The sequence below is a fragment of the Notolabrus celidotus genome, chromosome 5 (genome assembly GCF_009762535.1).
Source record: "Notolabrus celidotus isolate fNotCel1 chromosome 5, fNotCel1.pri, whole genome shotgun sequence".
NCBI classification, from domain to species: Eukaryota; Metazoa; Chordata; class Actinopteri; order Labriformes; family Labridae; genus Notolabrus; species Notolabrus celidotus.
The window spans coordinates 19996622-20017454 of NC_048276.1; the positions used below are offsets into that span (position 1 = coordinate 19996622).

Sequence of the window (20833 nt, forward strand, 5' to 3'; positions counted from 1 at the left end):
AGAGGCAAGAGGAGCTGTCCCGAGCCAAGCTGGCATACGAGATTCTCCTTTTATTATAGCTTAACAAGATGACTCGAGTCTGTCCAGAGATTTAACACTCAGCTGAGTGGTTTCCGCCCTTCGTGTGGGACTATCTGCCAGGCGAGCCAGTGCGGTCTGATGAGGGACAGGAGCAGGTCAGAGCGAGGGTGTCTGCTCTCCTCGTATTCTGTCATCATTAGCAGAGCTGCTGCCTGCCACCACACTGTTCCTCCACACATCATGGCTCTTTTTACATCGGGAGGAACTGAGTCCACGACCAAGAGGCAGGAGATGAGTGGAGCTTGGCAGATGGTTGTAGTGCACCCCCTCTTTTAAAGTCCAGCAGCTCTGTTTCAGCTACATCAATCTGTTGTGACTGCTAACATTAGCCCGCTGTCTTAATGAGCCCCTGCTGCCTGACCAACCCAGCTCATTGAGAAAAACAGGGAAGGGTGGGAAAATGAGTGAAAGGAACCAGAATTCATTATACCTTTGAAAACAGCCATCAAATTAAGATGAAAAAAAGGCTATGTGAATTGTTTTAATCATTTAGCAAGCACCCTTAATATTTGGTGAGGTGTTTTATCTTTGTTTTTTTGTTAAATGGTTGTCCTTCTTCAATGTAACCTGTCAAACACTCTGGATTTGTGTCAGTGAAAGCCACTGAAGAAGCAAACTCTCTTGCTTGTTTTTCTACTTATTGTTGAACTCAGATATTTAGCTCCTCACAACCTTGACTCAATATAATGAATAATGTAAGCCTTTGGTTATTAGCCTGCCCTTTCTTCAATTATCCCACTCTGCATTCATATATCAAGGATTTTCAGCTTTCTATGAAAGGTGAATGTGATGTGGATAAAATGTCATGAGGTATCAGTGGTAAAGTGAATTTTCTCTGTACCGACACAGGATCGCAGAGCTCGTCATTAATTACCGTCCCAGCTAGCCTAGAGGCTGCCTGCGAGCTGTGGGTACTCAAGCAGCAGTGTGGATGTGTGTGTGTGTGTATGTGTATGTGTGTGTGTGTGTGTGTGTGTGTGTGTATGAGTGTGGGCGTGTGTCTGTAACGCCTTGAGATTGTGGATTAGGAGTCGCTCCAATTTTCATGGTCGACACACTGAGCTCCTCCTAACTTTGCGCTGGAGGACACATATCATGCTAATGAAACTGGCTACACTGCGTTTTTGTTTTTTTGCTGACTGTCTCTATGGCAACCTCACTAATAACCATAACTTAAGGATAAGGCTATTAATGCAAAGTTCAAGTGGTAGCTGCAAATATGCATCATGGATGAGTAAAGCTGAGACTGTGACAAGAACAGGATTGTGAAGTGAAAATTGCTGCAGCTGATGTATGAATCTCCATTTATCTCCATGTTTGAACATTCTCTGTGAGTGTGTGTGAGTGTGTGTGTGTGTGTGTGTGTGTGTGTGTGTGTGTGTGTGTGTGTGTGTGTGTGTGTGTGTGTGTGTGTGTGTGTCATCTAATAGTCCCTTATAGTTACATTTACATCAAGCCTCTACGTGTGTATTAATGTGGAGTTTGGAGGAATGGTGATATTACTGTAGTTTGTATTGTTCTGCCTTGATATTTTCTCTAAGTGTTTTTCTCTTTCCTGCACACAGCCTTGGCTCATCATGTCAGGGGTTGAGTGGGTTGTTGGGAGAAACATAATGGATATGGGGGGAAAATGTTGTTTTGTTATACTCCTCCTCGTTAATATTCCACATTTTTGTAATGGTGCTTCTCTTCTCACATGCAATAAACATTGAATCCTAAAATTGTGCAGTACAAATGAGGATACTGTCTTTTAATTACTTTTTAGCAAGTAAGGTGATCAGGATGAAGCCCGTCCAGCTGCAGGATAAGGTAAGTGCGTTCTCATTAACTGTGTATAGAATGAACAGAAAAATAGGCATCCTGTATGAACCCATCTTTCTTAGACTGGCTGCAGTATAGCCTTTTAAAGCTTTACTCCTTCCCTCTGGTCAGTGTTAATTTTGGCGGCTATTTTGGATTTAGTCTTATTCTTAGTCTGTAGACGAAATTGCCTGTTAGTTTTAGTCACATTTAATTCTTAATCTTTTCAGCCCTTTATAGTTTTATTCTAGTTTTAGTCGGCGGAAACTCAAAACATTTTAGTCTTTGATTTTTGCCGAAACATTTTCACTCTTTAAATAATCCATGTAGTCGATCAGATATTGGTATCAGGGTTGTACCAAGTGTTAAAATCGTCAACATTTCACTCCTTTAACACTTTTGCTTGTGTAATATGTTAAGTTAAATAATTCAGGCGGGCCCTGCTAAAAAGTCAAAAGAAAACATTCTTGATGTGACCACTGTGACTGTATTTTGATTCTCTTGATTCACAGAAAAATGCCATGAAAGGACTATATTGCACATTTACGACGGTCCTTGAATGCACCTTGCAGTGACAGAGGCACTGGACAGACAGTCAGTTCACGGCACTCTGAAATGCATCTGCATCTTTGATGACAAGGAGTTGATCAAAACTTACTAAATGTGTCTAATGTATCACCAAACTGGATTAAATCAAGCTGTAGACGAAGAGCTTTTTACGGTGAGAGCGGCAACAACGGGAAACATTAAATATTAAACAGACGTCCCCCGGTTGTGTCTTGGCATGGAGGTGGGGAGAGCTGGTTCACACAGCACACCTGCTGCAGGTAGTGACCAAGCTAACACTGTGCCTGTAACAGGAATGCATCACTTTTATCTTTAAAGATTAGACGCACAGCGAGGGAAACATGGACTGTCCGCCACTAAAGTTTACGTCTCGTCATCGTCTCATCAATGAAATCAAAACATGTTTTATTCAGAGTTTTTATTATCAGCGATGCACCTTTGCTCGTCATAGTCTCGTTTTCGTCATGAAAAAATTAGTCGTTGAGGAACATTTATCGTCATAATTTCATTGACGAGATTAACACTGCCTCTGGTTGCTGTTTCAGAATGCCGGGAACAAAAACAAGGCGTGTCAGAGCTTCTTTTATCCATGTTTATGTTGAAAACCTCAGTTTGTCACCTTGTTTGTTGATTTGAAAGTGACATTTTCATGTGTATCTGTTTTTTTATGTTTTGTAGGTTAGGATAGTAAACCTTGATAATCTATTACTCTTATCTTACCTTGATTTGTAATTACTGTTTGTTTAAAGCATTACTACTGCAAAGCACTTTATCTGGCCTGTCCATGTACTTTATTGTGCTGCTGTGACACTGCCTCAGTGTCTGGTTCAGTGTAGTAGGAGTATCTTCGTCTTTACTTGAGCTGGAGAATTGTTGTATTTCTATTTCTCATAAATTTGATGTATTTCCTGTGTCTTGATGCCTGCTGAAGATTGCATTTCCTTTGGAACAATCATTAAGTTGAAGTACATTTTACTTCCTGTCTGTATATCATAGCTTTGATTTTGCACACTCCCTTGGTACTAATCTTGCACATTTCCAAACAAACTGTAGACTCTCAATTCTATTCTGTGGGTGGCACATGTCTGAGTGAAATGGTCTTTGGTCTGTAGCACAATGCACATCATGGACTCTGCTAAATGCAATGGACATGGTCATGCAGGACAGAACCCCAAAAAGCAGACTGTGTCTTTTAATCAGTTACGTCTTATAAGATTTCATAGTAATGGTATTTTAGAGATGTTTCCACAGTTGACACAGTTCCACATCAATGACTTCAGAGTCCAGTTTCTGGCACGCTGCGATTCTTGTCACAACTTAACTCCCACTATTATGCTGGAAACAGTGTAAAATCCTCTGATGCACACATAACAAGGCTCTTCACCACCTCCCTGCTTCTCCACAGGCATCCAACCATTCAGCAGGAGCCACTCGAACAGTAACAAGGACACAATCCTTCACCGAGGAAGCTGATTGTGAACATTGCTAATTAAGTTAAATGGGGCAGCTGGCCGAGCAGGAATCACAGAAGCCTCTGCCAAAATGGTCCCTGCAGAGTCCTTCACCTGATGCTGAGCAGTTTTTCACACTGGTGAACAGTCAGCTTCAGGATCAGAGCCTCCTCCAACATTAGAACATTAGATTCGTTTTTGTTGGACATATTTCACACCATGAACTTATCATTTATGTCAAACAAATCAGGGAATGAAAAAGATGATTTTTTTGGTCATTATGAATTCTAACTGCAAAAACTAGAGATAATGTAGTCTTCCTGACAGGGGCGCCACCAGGGATTTTGGGCCCCATGAAAAAATATCACATTGGGCCCCATATATGTCTTGTAATATACCATTTATAATAACATCATAAACAAAGTACAACAGTCTTTAAAAATGAATGCACAACAGAAAAGAGCAGCGCTGAATCATGCAGAATAATGGATCTATAATGCTGTTCTGTATCAGTAATGCTAGATTTGATACTTTATTGTGTTCAAGTTTATCGGATCAAGTTTATTAATTACAATTATTAAGAGGTTAAAGCTACTTAAACAAATTGCCCCTTGTGGGTCCGCACAAAATTCAGTCAGCATCAAAATATCTGATTTGAAGGTATTATTTGAATAATCTCTGTGACATTAAAACAGACTAAATCACTCAATGCTTCAACCTGCCCAGCATCCAAAACAGACTATAGGCTGTAGCTTATGTAGCTTAGCTATAGCTTTGTTTTTAGAGGCTTTTGTAATAGTACAGATAGAGAGATAAAAAAGAGATTCCCACAGTCCCCCTTCAATAATGCTAATTGACATGCTACATTGCTCACCTTCTTGTTCATTGGCTTGGGGGGAGTTGTGGGGAGACATATCAGCTGCTGAGTCTGGTAGGGAGGGCTGGGAAACCCATTTAGTATAATTAGCTAAAATGTAGTTCATCTCATTGTAGACATCAAACTAGGGAGGACAGCAAATAAAGTAGAGATCTCTGATATACATTTTATAAAGACAATGGGACCGTTTTTTAAAATTACCTTATTCTGAATAAAATATTAATTAGGATTTTTTTTTTTCAATTATTATTTTCAGGCCCCCTGTCAGTCATGGGCCCTTAGAATCATCTACTTTCCCCCCCTATACAGCGCCACTGCTTCCAGATTCCATGCTGTTCAAATCATCAAATACGGTCAAGGCCCAAGTTCTGCAGTATGATGGGGTAGGTTGTCCATTGTCAAAGTCAGTAGATGTAGTATGAAGAGTGTAATAATCTGCTTGGGATGGCAAATGATCAACTGAGAGTGCCAGGGTATCGCCCCATCACATACTGTATATATCTGTGTTTATCCATGTCACCATACTACTTATTTATTACACTTTTCCAAAAGAGTAGATATCATGAGTTATTCAAATGTATAATCTACAACGAAAATGAAAATTTAAAACGATAATACAATCCATGCGTGTCCAAAGTTACTGGTTGGATGGTTTTTTTAGCTTGGGGAGCAAGATTCTTGTGCTGGTGTGCCTAAAGACAGCCCCCGTGACTTCCCCCTTTTATCGACAAGATTCCTGTGCTGTTGACTCTCCTTGTAAGGTTTACATGCACATTTGCTTCTCTTCAATACAAGATAAGAGCATATTGGAGCACAAGAAAATGTGCCCCCCAACACAATTCACACCACCAGGCAACAGGGGGCAGCAGAGGGATATATCCTGTAAATGAAGACATGAAGGGCGAGGCACACATTTTGATACTTCTCATGGCTAAATTTTTAAATGGATGGTACAATAGCTCTAGAGAAATGATGCTACAATATTTAGAGCCCCCCTTGTGACTGCCTCAGAACAAAAAATTGTCACATTTTGAAGCTTGGGCCTGCAGACTGGAGTCATGTTAAAATAGAAATTGAAACAAAGCTCAGCAGCTCAGCTACACAGTTCTGTTTATTTTCTACACTCCTCTGCTGGGACTGGTTGTTATTCCCTATATTGCAACTAAAAAAGACTTTGGCAGCGAACAGATTTTGAGTGTCATGTTAGGCTGCAGCTTGTGAACCCAGCCGCCTACAGGTACGCACACCTGTCAAAGTCAAGTGCTCTACTACACAGAGAAGGCTCTCATGGCTCACACCGCAAACAGCTAGCCAATAACTGAATCAGGAACAAAAGATAAACAACTACTGTTTTACTGAAAATGGTGATTTCACATGACATGACATACCCTGTGAATCATGAGAGCTTTCATGGTTGCTTTGTGTCTGTGCTTAAAAACTTAGCAAGATTCATGCAAGGATAAGTTGGTATTTCCACCCTGCAACTTCTTTTCTGCAAGGCTTTCTCTTCAAATATTCCAAGATCACTTAAATCCTAGCTGCACTAACTTGTCATCAATGGCTTGTTCTAACTTGATTAATGTTCATGCATGAGTCACCGCACATTTGCGAGACCTGATCATTAGTGTTATCAATGTTCCCACGCGGCAATATAAGGCTGCCTCCTCTGCTCTGTTTGTGGGGGAGTTCAATTCTGGAAATGTTCTCTGTCAGGCTGGAATACTTTTTCTTTAGATTCACTTTAAATATGGGGACAGTAATTGCAAAGCTCCTGTGAGGAACTCTCAGTTTGCATCTACTTCAGTGACTGTATCTTTCCCTGTAAAAACGGTTTTATCAGTCACTGTGAATCTTTATTATATAGTATTAGGATGAACTAGAAGAGTAAAAAAAACATGTACAAATTTCTTCTTTGAAGATATAATAAACCCATTAAGTATGTTTGGACATCAAACCTCTACCCCCATGTTAGGTACATTTCCTTTTAGAAATATATTTTGATTTTATATTCTGGCACCATTAATCCATCCATTTATCTATCTATCCAACCAATCCATTCATCCATCTATCCAACACATCAGTGTATCCATCCATCCAACTAATCAATGTATCCATCCATCTATCCATCCATTCAACTAATCAATGTATCCATCCATCTATCCATTCATTATGCATCTATCATCCATCCCTCTGCCTTAAGTCCATCATCCATCTATCAGATAATCAAACCAGCCATTTATCCACCTTTCCATTACTTAATTCTTCCATCCGTTTATTTATCAATCCAACCAACCATCTATTTATTGTCAGAAGATCCATCCATCCATCCTTCCATTTATCCTTCCTTCAATCCCTCATCCATCCATGACTCTATCCCTCCATCCCCCACCCCTCCCCCACCCATTCATCCATCTTTCCATTAGTTAACGCTTCCATCCGTTTATTTATCAATCCAACCAACCATCTATTTATCGTCAGTGGATCATCCATCCTTCCATTTATCCTCCTTTCGATCCATCCATCTATCCCTCATCCATCCATGACTCTATCCATCCATCCATCCATCCATCCATCCATCCATCCATCCATCCATCCATCCATCCATCCATCCATCCATCCACCCACCCATCCATCCATCCATCCATCCATCCATCCACCCATCCATCCATCTATTTATCCTTCCATTTATCCATCCATCTATTCCTCATCCATCCATGACTGTATCCCTCCATCCATCCACCACCCATCCATCCATCCATCCATCCATCCATCCATCCATCCATCCATCCATCCATCCATCCATCCACCACCCATCCACCACCCATCCACCACCCATCCATCCATCCATCCATTCATCCATCCATCAATCCATTCATCCACCACCCCTTCATCCATCCACCACCCATCCACCCATCCATCCATCCATCCATCCATCCATCCATCCATCCATCCATCCATCCATCCATCATCCATCCATTCATCATCATCATCATCATCCATGTAAAGCTCAGATGAGGTGCAGATTCATCAAATTATTTTCTGTCCCCCTCATTACCAAGTCTTTTCACATCATCTTTTTGATCAAAGTAATCAAAATGAATGTCATTTGATTTTCAATTGTTCTACATACCCCTGCTCCTCCATCATCTCCTGCAGCTCCATACATTTGAGCTCCACCCTCCTCTTCCTCTCGTGGTCCAGAATCTCCCTATGAGGCTTCTTCACCAGAATCGTCTCTGCTTTGGGCTCCTCCTCCTCTTCCTCATCCTCCTCCTCCTCCTCTTCCTCCTCCTCCTCCTCTTCGGCTCCTGGCTGTCCCTCCTCAGTTTTAGTTTGGAGGGCCGCAGTGGGTGTCAGATCCCCAGAACCCGCCACTGGTCCAGCTCCAGGCCCTGGGACCACGGACTGGGCCACCCCGTTTGCACCATCTTTAGGAGATGGCACCCTCGCCGCATCGTACATGGTTACTGAACTCTGTGGAGGCACAAAGGAGAGAGAGAAAATGTCAGCCAAAAGCAAGTAGTTTGGTGGAAAAAATGTTACTTGATGTTCATTTTTCCGAGCCTTATCTTTCCAAAAAAAAAAGCTTTGGGAGGATTAAGGCCAACTTTAACAAATTCCATGCACGGGTGAACATGGTGAGTGTAACTAATTCTTATGTACATGGCATACATTCAGCAGAAAAAAACTTTGAACAAGGAATATATTTCCTTTAAAAATCACGGAGAGACCCCTGAAGGACCCATTATGGTCCTCGAACCCCTTTTAGACAACCACAAAGCCGCCAGCCGAAAGGGAACCAAATGTTGTCCGCATAATAACCTAGTCAGAGCGACAGGGAGCCACAAACATTCAGATGCTTGACGATACACACGGAAAGACGAGCTGTGATGTTAATACCTTTGGATGGGCTGCTGCGTTTCTGCCTGCACCGGGCAAACATTCACACACATCAACATACTGTACACACGCACACAGACTTTTGAGTACAAGTAGACATGTATTGCAGACGACAGCGCTGGCAGCAACTTCTGCTCCGTGAATCAACATCACAGTACTGCAGAGAGGCAGGTTTAGAGAAGAGAGAGTGAGGTAAATATATTTAGAACCTCATGAAAACAAAGCGGGAGGTCTTTAAAAAAAACATGAGAACATCCAGATCTTTATTGTTCTTGCTGTGAAAAGAAAAGACTTCAGTGTTTTGTGCATCACTTATTTCTCAATGAAGTCAAAAAAATCCTTACTAGACAATCTGCAGCTGGTTGTATGCAAAAATTCTGTTTACATTGATCTAGTACATGAAAAGGTTAAAGCTAGAGGGCTACTTGCTCAGACATTTGTATTTCACATCATCCTGGTGTTTGCAAGTTGATGATGTGAAATACATAATGTGTGGTGTAAAATTAAACTGTCTGGCTTTAGATCACAGCCACAGTTTAGCCGTGAGAGGATATTCTAAAGCTCTTTTTATAGATACACTTCTGACAAATCACAAAAATTTAGATACAGTTTTTTTTTCTTCAATTGATTTTTACATATGCATCTCGTAGCCAAAGATAGAGTAAGCTCTGTTGGTGGTGGTGGTGGAGGTGGTGTGAATTGGGTAGCATGTAGAGGAGGAGTATTTATTTACATGTTATGTGTTTATTACTTCAACATGCATGAGAATGTTTCTGTATTGCAAATTCAATGGTTGAGGGGAGCAGTAAAGAGTCCACACAATGTGTTGGAGCGTCCACCCCATCTAAACGAGCAGCCATAGACGTCCTCCTGCTGTGGACGTTCCGGACTCCAGCTGATACGGATGTGCTGGACTCCAGCGGCAACAGCTTCTACTACTCGTCTCATCACTATCACCTCTCTCTCTCCTACTCTCCTCTATCCCTCTTTCAAGACCCAAATCGGTCGAGGCATGATGGCTGTCTAACGTGAGTCTGGTTCTGCCTGAGGTTTCTGCCTGTTAAAAGGAAGTTTTTCCTCGCCACTGTAACTAGCTAAATATTGCGATGTGCAATGCTCATTATGGATTAAGGTGGGGTCAGGCTGAGTCTTACCCTGTCTTGAAGTTGGGTCTCTGTTCATAATTTGACATATAGTGGTCGAGACCTCCTATGTTTGTAAAAGCGTCTTGAGATAACGTTTGTAGTGATTTGGCGCTATACAAATAAAGATCGATTGATTGATTGATTGATAAACAACACTGTGACATTTTCAAGAGAGCAGGGCATGTGGGAAGGAGGCTTAAGAAGTGATACCTTAATATGCAGATAGTGTCTGTGTGTTAGACCAACTCAAAACTATTCTGAAGTCTTAAGTCAGTAGCTCTGTATTTTCTGCTGTTGTATGTATAAAGTTTAAATATTTAATTAATTTACGCTGCTGTGTCTCGTGAGTAAATGTACATGCCTGTTTATTCTGAAAGTCCCTTCTGATGGTTTCTGCAGTTCAGAGTGATTGTTTCAGTGTATATGACATCAATCCATGCATCAACATAACTAGCACAGTGTGAGTGTGTTCTTCTGTTATTTTACAGGCACAATGGAAGGAAGAACATGCCGGCTAGAGCTTGGTGTATTTAAGTAGAAAGGCTGAAATCTGCTGTTTAAATAGTAACACACCGATCTGCAAATTCAACTGGCTCTTAAAGGGAATGAGAGCAAACACACTGATTGCTTTGATTCATGTTACAACCAAAACACACCTTTAAAAAAGCAAAGGACACAATCCAACCTCTTTGCACCCAGCACCTCACTAAGACTCAGATTGTGCATCACTTAACTAGTATAATGTACTGTTGTTTATTAACTCATATTACCGTTATGCTTAGATGGTATACAGACTGTGGGGATTTAAGCATTTGAAAATGCTGCAAGAAGTGACACCATAATAAGCAAAAGTACAAATGTTAGCACCAGTGAAATATTTAACAGTAAAAGCACTCCTATCTCCTGGACCCAATTGAAGCTGTAAACTGAGGTTATAAACACGCAGGAATATAAGAGGAAGACTGTGACACAGAGACTGTGTTGTAGCAACAAAATGAAAAAGAGAAGAAGAAGAATGTAAAAAGTATTGACTCGTCCTTAACCTGAACCTATAAGTAATTTTCTTGCATAATTTCTGAATGCCTTCTTTGTTTCGCTCCACCTTTCTGTTTCTGGCTCGTTTGCTCATGAATTGATGAGGATGTCATTTCGGCAACTAAAAAGTCGTCTGGTACAAGTGCTGCATGGACCGCGCTCGGATTAAGATGGATCGTCCTGTTAAAGCTATTGTAGAACATGCAGGAAGGAGAGGAAGGCCTTCACATGCCCACCAGCCTTGCCTGCTCGGTACCCGTCCATTCCTTCTAAAACTAATGGCTTCATTTTTCAACCAAAGAGCCACAAATGTCCAGCTGAGGCACTTCATCACTGTCACACATGGAGGAACAGAGACAGGACGACACCGACGCTGGATGGACAAACCTCTGCACTGTTTCCAGACTTTTCTCTTTGTGATTGCTGTGTTACTGAGCAGTTTGACTCATGCAAACAGGCGCCTCTCTCTCTCTCTCTCTCTCTCTCTCTCTCTCTCTCTCTCTCTCTCTCTCTCTCTCTGTTGGAGCTGTTTTTTGAGAGTCTTTGACTGGTTAATAGTGATGTGCTTGTTTTTGAAGTGCTGTGAGCTGGTAAACGAGCCATGGATGTGTGCGCAGCGACACGGCTCTGGGCTGACAGAACAGGTGGCAGGACAGCAGGAGGCATCATCACTGAATCTATTATACAGTAAATCAGCACTTGATATTCCATGACAGCAGCCTCTCATCCGCACACGCTCGTCATAAAAGTACTCTGAAGAACATTTTAGGGGAGAAGAACTCCCTTTTTCTTCAAGTTACATTCAAGTGGGAGAAAAGCCACATAAGTTGTCTCCATACCTGAGGAGAGCTGGTTAATACGGCCTTGTTTTCTAGGAACTGAGCAGGAGGAAGGAGCTTCTCTTCCTTCTTCCTGTCTGCTGGTCTGTTTTAAGTAGATCAGGTGGCCATAGTAGGCTCCGTACCATAGGCTCTGCACAGGAGGTTCAGCCGGAGGTCTAGGTCACAAACCATGTAATTTTAAATGCATGAACTCAACAAGATGGAAGAACATACAACGCTGTATGAAAATAAATATTAAGCCAAATAAGTAGCTAGTATAAATCATGGATGTAGTCTCAGTTACATCACCGTCTATGACAGACGCCATATTAGAGACACTGACTCAACCTAATTCATACACATTTTAAATACTGGGTTTATTTTTGCATTTAATGCCTTTATTCAGAGAGGACAGTGGGTGGAGAAAAAACTAATGAGAATGGGGAGTTAAATGGGCCAAAGTGCTGCAGGCAGGGGTTGAACCTGGGCTGCCCGTCTCCTTACTTGGCCAAACCAGCGCCTGATTTTTGATCAATCCAGACATGGATGATGCTGATTTTTGCACTTCCACATTTGCTACCTTTTTCAGCACCGGAGGTTGCAACACAGAAGTAGTTCTTAAGAAATGCCACCAGGTGGCTTGACAACTGAGGAGAGACATGAAATACGGGGAGTAGAGCAGGGGAAGACATGCAGCAAATGGTAGAGGTTGGGAGTTGAACCAGCGACTGCTGCAACAAGGATTACAGTCTCTGTATATGAGGCATCTGCTTAAACCCCAGAAAATGTGCCACATTTTGACTCAATAAAACAACGCCTGAATAGTTGATTTTAAGTCCTGCTTTGGATTTTAGGGTGGCCGCTCATATTTCAAGGGGGGTAGTTCCACCCCTGACCAACCCTCTGGACATGCCCCTGCCCTGTATGTAAGTGACTGTTGAGATAATGTAGTTATGGTTTTGGGTCAAATATATCAGTCAACAGCATGCCTTTTTGAATGATGATACTGTTTCTTTGTAGGAGTTAAATTGAGTCGTAGTCGTAAGAAAACCATTTAGGAATAAAGCACTTTATTCTTAACTTCAAACCAAGAGAAGCTCTCATGCATCATTTTGCTGACATTTGATCTCCACCCACATAAAGGAGCTACACTTGCAGCTTTATCTGGACCAGGTGCAAGTTTTTAGTATTACTCATTGAAATGTTGGACAACACCAATGAGCAAACAGGCGAAAGAACAAACCATGAGCCATGACCTTAGACTACCGAATTCTATTAACCTCTAGTCTGAAAAAATGTTTGTGCCCAATTTCATGCTACTCTCCCCCCAGGTGTTCCTGAGATATTACGCTCAAAACAATGTGACAAACATATATTTCAAAAAGATAATGCCTCAGTTATTGCTCTCCCCAGCATGAGGACATAATTACATGAAGATATCATCTGAAAAATCTGTGAGGAAGGACCCTCCCATCTCAAATGAAAATCTCATCACTGCCAGATGTGAGAGTCAAACACTGCAGGCCAAACAGCAGCAGCCTGTGTTAAACCGAGCTGTAAATATGCAGACATCTCATTATACTAATGCATCATTCCACAGTCGTTCCTCTGGTTCCCGAGAGGGGGGGTCGAGGAGACACAAAAAATCTGTTCTCATTCAAGTTAAGACAACTAAATCATTTAATTGTGTGATGAAAAAAATCAGAGCAGAAAGGAAACCTTGTCAGAGGGCTGATAAGGCGGCAGAGCACAGAGTTAATTGTGTGTGAGTCCTCTGCAGGGACTGAAGGTTATCTAGAGCAACTGTATTAATGGTGGCACCAAGCTATTCTGCTATTATTGTGAGGGCGTGTGAGACTGTCACATCCCAACAAACACTGCATGTAATTAGTCATTATGCTAAGTGAAGTTGTTGCTGTAAGAAATAAGAGAGTCATTAGCTTATGTCTTCTCCCCGTCCAGAGAAAGAAGATGTTTCGTGTCTGTTTTTAACCTCTGCCCGAGGTTTCTCAAGCTGTTTCTTTGATAAGATGCCTCCGCTATGTCAGCATGGTAGCTCATCTTCTGCTGATATCACTTCTTACACAATTAAAAAGAGCAAAAAAAAAAAATGAAATCGCAGCTGAAGTGAGGTTTAGAAGGTTTCTGTTTCTTATACGAGTGTCAGTGTCGAGTGTCATGATCGGTAAAGGACACAGTCATTGGGTTCCCCTACAGCCTGACCCATCTCCACCATACAATGGGTGGATCACGCACTCAAAGCTTAATTAATAAGCATAACACTCGCTCGTCGTGGTCACCCAGAAAAAAAATCAGTCTCATTAGTTTTCTAATGTTGCATTAGGCTGATGAGACATTAGAGAGTGGATCTCCTGAACCCGAGCCATGGTGTGATTATAGTGATTTACAATGTTTGGTTCCATTGGGGGGATTTTATCTGAATATATCATCAACAAAAAATAAATTACATCATTCATGCCAAACTCTGTAACCCGTGCAAAATGCAATCTGTTGGGATTTCTGATTATTCATCCTGAATGCCTCTTTGGAAGAAGTTTTCCAGTTGACTTGTGTCATTAGAAGCAGATTAAAAAGGGAATTGCACTCTGGAGCTCCAAAATCAGGTGAAATGAAAGCAGTGCAATTATGTTTGTTAAGAACAAAACTAATGCTACTGCTGAAAAAATACACCTGAGATCTGCACTATGCCTAACCTTTTCCATATCTCTGCCAATATATGTTAAAAATTCAAATAAATCACAGGTTTTGTGATGTGTGTTGTAGTGACATGGTTGATCCAACACCCAAACTGGAATATATCAAGACTTCAGTTACTCCCCTGGCAAGGATTCGGTTCACATATTGGGTGCTATTTGGTTCTTTCACATTTTCAAATCAGTACAAACAAAACAGTCCAAATACCAGAAATCAAAAGAAATGTTGAAATATCCCCCCAAAATGTTCACATTCGGTTGAGGTGAAAAGTTAATATACTTCAGGAGAAAAATGGCACAAAGTAGGATCAGTGGAAAAGTGTGCCTGTATGTACCAGGGTTGAGTGTTGAACAGCCTCAGACTGAGTTAACTCCTTATAATAACAATGACAGTGATGTCAAAGTAATATTAACATGCTGTATGTAGAGTAATATTACTTCAAGGTCATACAAAGGTGAAACTGTCATGATCACTGTAAAATTTCAATATGACATCCCTCAATTTATCTCTTAACCTTACCAACAACTTTTGGCAAAGCCCAAAAATGATCCTCTAACGTCGGTGTGGTTTTTAGCAACAGTTTTTGTGAAAAACATGTATTTTTTTATGAGTTATATTTACATAGAAAGGAGCTGATTTTGACTTTAATAAAAGCATAATGACTAAATTGAAGAAGCGTAAACAGCACTGATGTACCAACATGCGTTTGACCCTTTACGTGTGTTCAGAGAATCAGACATTTAATCATTTACAGGGCGGTTTATTAGGTGCAAAAACTGCTCAGGCCTTGTACAAAGTAAAAGTCAAGCATGAAACTACAGAAACATTACAAGATAAACTCTTCAGTGCTTATAGATATGATTCAAATGAATTTTATCATGCCAATAAGGAAAGAGTTTAATAATACTGATTTTTCATACCTTTATCTCAGCTTGTAAATTCACAGCCTGTTCTTCATACAGTATGTTCCCAGTATGTGAATATATTAGCATATTGCATTTTTTTATTGCAGCCATCAGAAAAAGGCATATGTATGGCCATCTGTGTATTTAGTCTGTTCATGTAAATACTGCATATATAGTCCTGTATGTACGGCTAGAGAGACAGGAGGTACTCAGCTGACTCTGTTTGTGCATTCTACATCTTACTATAGATCTCTGCAGTTATAAATGTAGTGGAGGATTAGATGGTTTTTTTCAGGCCTAACTGATTTTAATGACAAACACAGTCATAGCGCTAAAAATAAAAGTAAAAATGTCTCTTAAGCACAGCTACATTACTGCTGGCTGGTGCAACCACCCAGTTTAGTTTTAAGAAGAAATGTTTTCTATCTTATCATTTGATCTGCACTTGATTCGGTGTCTAATTTAAACTCTGTCAATAGGTTAATTGAAGTGACTGCAATCTTGAGCATGCTCAAATTTTCTTTTTTGTGCTTCAAAATCTCGACTTTTTTAAGAGGACTGGATTTCGCCACAAAGGAAAAGAAAAGAAAAGGAAGAAGAAATAAAGCAGATGGGTGGGAACACTCTCCTTGGAGCTACTTTCCTCTTTAAAAGCCCCCCCTCCATATATCTCTCTCTCTCTCTCTCTCTCTCTCTCTCTCTCTCTCTCTCTCTCTCTCTCTCTCTCTCTCTCTCATTGCACACCCAGTCACTCCGTGTTGTGCACAAAGGCAGCAAAGATTGGATCTCACTCAGCGGCAGCAGCACCTCAGCCGTGATTGCAGGGTGGCTCTAACAGGGGGCCTGACCTTCACTGAGAGTGGCAGGGAGAAGCTGGAAAAACATCCTGGGTGGTTATCTTTCAAACCCCCCCTTCTCACCCAGATCTCTGCGTAAAAAGAGAAACATTTTGAGTCAGTTTGTGGATTTACTCTTGTGTGCCCATGAGTAAGAGCTGACTGTATCTCCTCTCGGCAGCCAGCAGCGTTCACTAAAGTTCCCCCTCTCGCTCTGTCTCCTCCAATCCCTGGCTCTCCATCACACCTCTCCTGCAGAGAAATCCGCCCATGGCTGGATGCGTGTGTTTTTGTTTTTAGCACTTTGGCACCCAGAAGATGTGTTTGGCTCTCTCAAGGTCAGCGGTCTTTATTCCAGGCACGTTGGAGTGCTGTTGGGTGCCAGGAAACAAGCAACTTTTTCTCATTCTCTCTTTTTTTTTTAATCGCAGCCAGATGTAAGGTGCATACGAGATGAGCAGCAGAGGTCTTAGGAATGGTAATACACTGCATTCAGGTCTTCCTTTAGATCAGGAGTTGTTCTTCAGATCTGGGTTTGTTTATGAGCTGTAAGTCAAAGAAAATGAAGCAATCAAATAGTGTACTACTGCGTTCTTTTCTGATTTTTTTTTTACAGAGGTTACATTCTAAAAAAAAACATATAAACACTTCCACATTTCCGCACCAACATCCACTAAGGCACTGGATTGTGTTTGACTCTTCTTATTCACAGGTCTGCCAATTGTTGAGTACTTTTGGTGTGTCATAAAGATGCACACATCAAGACCATAGACTGTATAAAATATGGACGTAGTATCCGTGACGTCACCCATCTGTTCCTGAGCGCTGTTTTGAAGCTTGTGAGGGAGTGTGGCTTTAAGGGGCGGAGTTTGAGCTTCTTAGCCAACAGCTATGTGTTCCCGACCAGGAGTCAAGTCAATCATGTCCTTATTTGGGCAAAAACTCGTAATCTTAATATCTTCTGAACAGTCACGTTAGAAAAATTTCCCCCACCTTACAATGTGTGCCAAGAAATTAGCTACATAGGGCCAAGCCGTTTTTTGAACCAGGCTGTAAACATGTTTATTAATGCTGCAAAGATCGTCTCTTTCCCATTCATGTCTATGTGGTTTCCCTTGTTTCTGCAGCCAGCCTCAAGCGGATTCTCGATGTATTGCAGTTTATAACACTTCCGCATGGGCTTCATAGTTTGAGACCGGAGGTTGCCGCTTGATCCAGACTGAGAGCAGAGGAGAGAGACAGCAATGTCACCTGGTCCCCTTATGTTTTCTATAAGCCATGAACTTTGGACTGTTGTCTTCACAGCACTGCACAATGACTGATGCTCATAAAATGACTACATCAGTAGGGAAACGAGACAGAGCACACCCTATACAGAGACAAACACCACTACACATAAGTCCTGTGTTCAATCACCTTTTCTTTACCATTCTTAGTTCCATTTTCCTTTGTTTGTTTCCTTTTGCTGTTACTCGTGTATCAAAACAGGTATCAGTATTGTTTGATTTTCCCTATTCTAATCGAACTTCAAAATTCTCTCACAACCCTAACCCCAGCATTGGCTGTGGCTTTGTTTGAAGTATAAACAAAGGATCTTAACTCTGAAATATGTGATTTCTTATTCACCAAAGCTTTTCCATGTGTGCTTGTGTAATTTAGCAAGTCGCAGTGAGACCATACTTAACACTGCAAGAGAGAGCAGAGGAGACGCTGGCACATTTTCACACAGCAGCTGCTCTGATTTGGTAAATTCATGCCCAGGCGCAGTCCACCATTCAGCCGACTTTATAAAAGAGACATGGGGTTAGAATGAGTGTTAGTAGTTGCTTTAAAGTGCCTCACTTACATTTCTGTTGGTGCTTTGGGAGCTGCTGCACAGAGTGAAATAAGAGTGCGCCGTCAGAAGCAGTTGAGAGATATTTTTTAGCCTGCCAGGTTAAAAAGAGAGGGCTGAGGCAGCTGCTGGAGCCTCAATGAAGAACTGCAAACATTGTTTGAAGCTCTGAAAAAAACACTCTTTCATGTGCGGATCGAGGAGTAGCAGCCACTTAATGCATCATTTGGAGCTAAGTAGATAACACAACCAGGATGATATCAACATACTTTGAACTAATAAGAGGTAAGAGAGAGTAACAGAGAGAGGAAGAGGAGGGCTCAAAAATGTGGCCCCTGGTGGAGAAAGCGTGGAAACCTCAGAGACAGAGCATGACAGAAATAAATCCGCCGTGCCCCATTTTCAACAGAAAGAGAGAATAGTGAGTCACCTCAGAGGAAGACAGAGATGCTGCTGTCTGTAAGGTGATATCTGGGCTCCTCCTGGCATAAAGTTCAGCTGTGGGTTGACAAGCTGGAGGAATACAAGCCCGACCTGCAGAACGAAGCTTTGAACAGTTTGCCCCGCTCTGCTCCCCTGGGATCAAACTCTGCTAAATTTTAATCTCTCCCCGACTCTTCAGCAGGTTTACATCCTCTCCAGCTGGCTACGTTCACTCTGTTCTAACTCGTAAACTCTGCTGCGTCTCCCTGTGCACAGTCTCAGGGGAGGGATGATTAGCACAGGACTGCCCCTGATGTGTTGACTGGGGTCAGTGGTGGGGGAGAAACAGCCAGGTCAGTAAGTCTCTGCCTGTCGGTACGCTTCGCATCGCAGCACATCGTCCTCTCTGCAACTACGGTGGAATTTTAGACAAGGGAAATAAAGATGGCACCACAAGATTATCAATTCAACTCTCTTTTGTCTTCTGCATATAGAATACGCTTCATTTCCCAGATTTTGATGGACGCAAAAAGCAACCAAGTGTAAAATGTACTTAGTTAACTGGGCCTTTTTATGGAAATTTGGCGGCCCTGACATGTTTTGACTTTGGTAAAAAGGTGTTTATGATTCCCAAGGGTGAAGAGTGCAATGACAGATTAAGGATAAACTCATTAATTGAAGGTTAATTGAAGGTTAAGTAGAGAGTAATAAGAAAGAGAGGTCTTGAGGTCAGAAAATCAAGTTAACAAGATCCATACGCCTTACACTTAAGACTGATTTATACTTCTGCATGGAAATCGACAGCGTAGCCTATGCCGGGGGTCCGCGTAGCTCCCGTACCTACGCAGAGGCCTACACACGTAGCTGACATGCACCTCCTCCAAAATGTAACTAGGCGTAGAATCAACGCGAGCCGCAAGCCCTGTGATTGGTCCGCTTGGCGGTATTGTGTTTCCCGCATTTACAGTACTTCCGGGATCCCGGACATCGGCCGCACATCAACCATGCATTTCATCTCCTCCTCTCTATTCTTCATGTAATCATGTCTGTACGATAAACAGCAACATGTATCAGCCGTAGATTAACATAACATGCTCTGAATCACTGTGGAAAGGTAAACAGAGATCGTAGCGGGGTCGGAAGCAGGCGACCGGCTATCAGAGAGACCACACTGCCCTCAAGCGTTTCGGGGGAGAATTGCTGCGTGACACGGACACATGGACAAACAAGTATGTGATGCTCATGTCCGCGTTAGTCCCTGCAGTGTAGGGGAGACGCAGAAGTATAAATCAGCCTTTAATCTTGGCTACATTGGCTGCTACTAGCATAACACACCCAAAAGTCCTGTAGCTGCAAAGGCCTTTAAGTGTTTGATTAACCATCAGAAGTGAGACCAAACTCATGCAGCAGCACTCCTCTGTCCCATGCTCACAGTGAGGCTTGGGATTCAAACTGCATCTAACAACATTTTCTAAATTTGTCTAGTCATCCATTATTGAATCAGATAATTAATTGCACAGTGGGTCATATTCTTGTGACGTCTCCCTCAAGGTGGGAAGCTCAAATATTGTAATCACTTCTTACTGCCGTGTTCCAGCTAACATCAGAACACAGCTATCATTTGCAAATTTCAACCCCTCACATGATTTGTTCATAGGAAATACTATTTACGTATGGTAACGTGTGTCTTTTTAATGTAATACTGCTGCTCAAAAACTTTAACAACAACATAATCGTTCATAGAGCGGGTGCAAGAGACACACCTGCTTTTCTAAATGGGTTTCCTCCATAAAAGCTGAACATTATTTCTCAACACCGGCACTTCAGTTACAGAATGAAGCTCATCCGTCCCTGCAGTACACTATACTATTTACATTAAACAGAGCACATCTTATTAAAAGTGCAGACATGGCTGCAGTAAGTCATGAAACAAAAAGGTTGCACTTTTCTTTTAGATATAATTTCTGTTAAGTCCACGCTGAGCGTATTAATGGATTCAGCCTCCATCATGCCTCCTTGCTTACTCAGCGGTTACATCTCAAGTTGCATTTCGGGGTTTCATCAACAGCTCTGGCCTTTGTTCCACTACTTTAAGCTTCAATGTTCTTTTAGTCGACGAAGCAGTTTTTCTGATATGGCCACAGTGTGCCTGTGAGAGCGAAGTGAGAATCTAGCTGTAACAAAATACTGCATGGTGTCTTATTGCATTTGGAGGCAATAAATTGCTTTTCTTTCCAAAGTTAATCTCAGGGGGATAAAATGAGCTTCCTAAAACTTGAAACTTCTTCAGGTGACTCACCTGGCATAGAGGGCAGGAAAAATTGAACAGGAGTTTAAAAAAAGAAAGAAATAATCATATTCTTTTATTCAGGGGGAGAGATAAGAGTAGTTTCCACACACATACCCTCTTTCTCTTTCTTTTTCTTATTCTGAATTATTTTGA

At 41.6% G+C, this 20833-nt stretch overlaps 1 protein-coding gene across 1 annotated transcript in view; it reads right to left on the reverse strand.

Moving 5' to 3' along the window:
• srrm3 (serine/arginine repetitive matrix 3) overlaps positions 1 to 20833 on the reverse strand; it is a 126340-nt gene that overhangs the window by 53645 nt on the left and 51862 nt on the right. The window contains 1 exon segment of the mRNA XM_034683021.1: positions 7907 to 8250. Within this exon segment, the coding sequence (XP_034538912.1) occupies positions 7907 to 8238 (332 nt within the window). The 5' untranslated portion in view covers positions 8239 to 8250.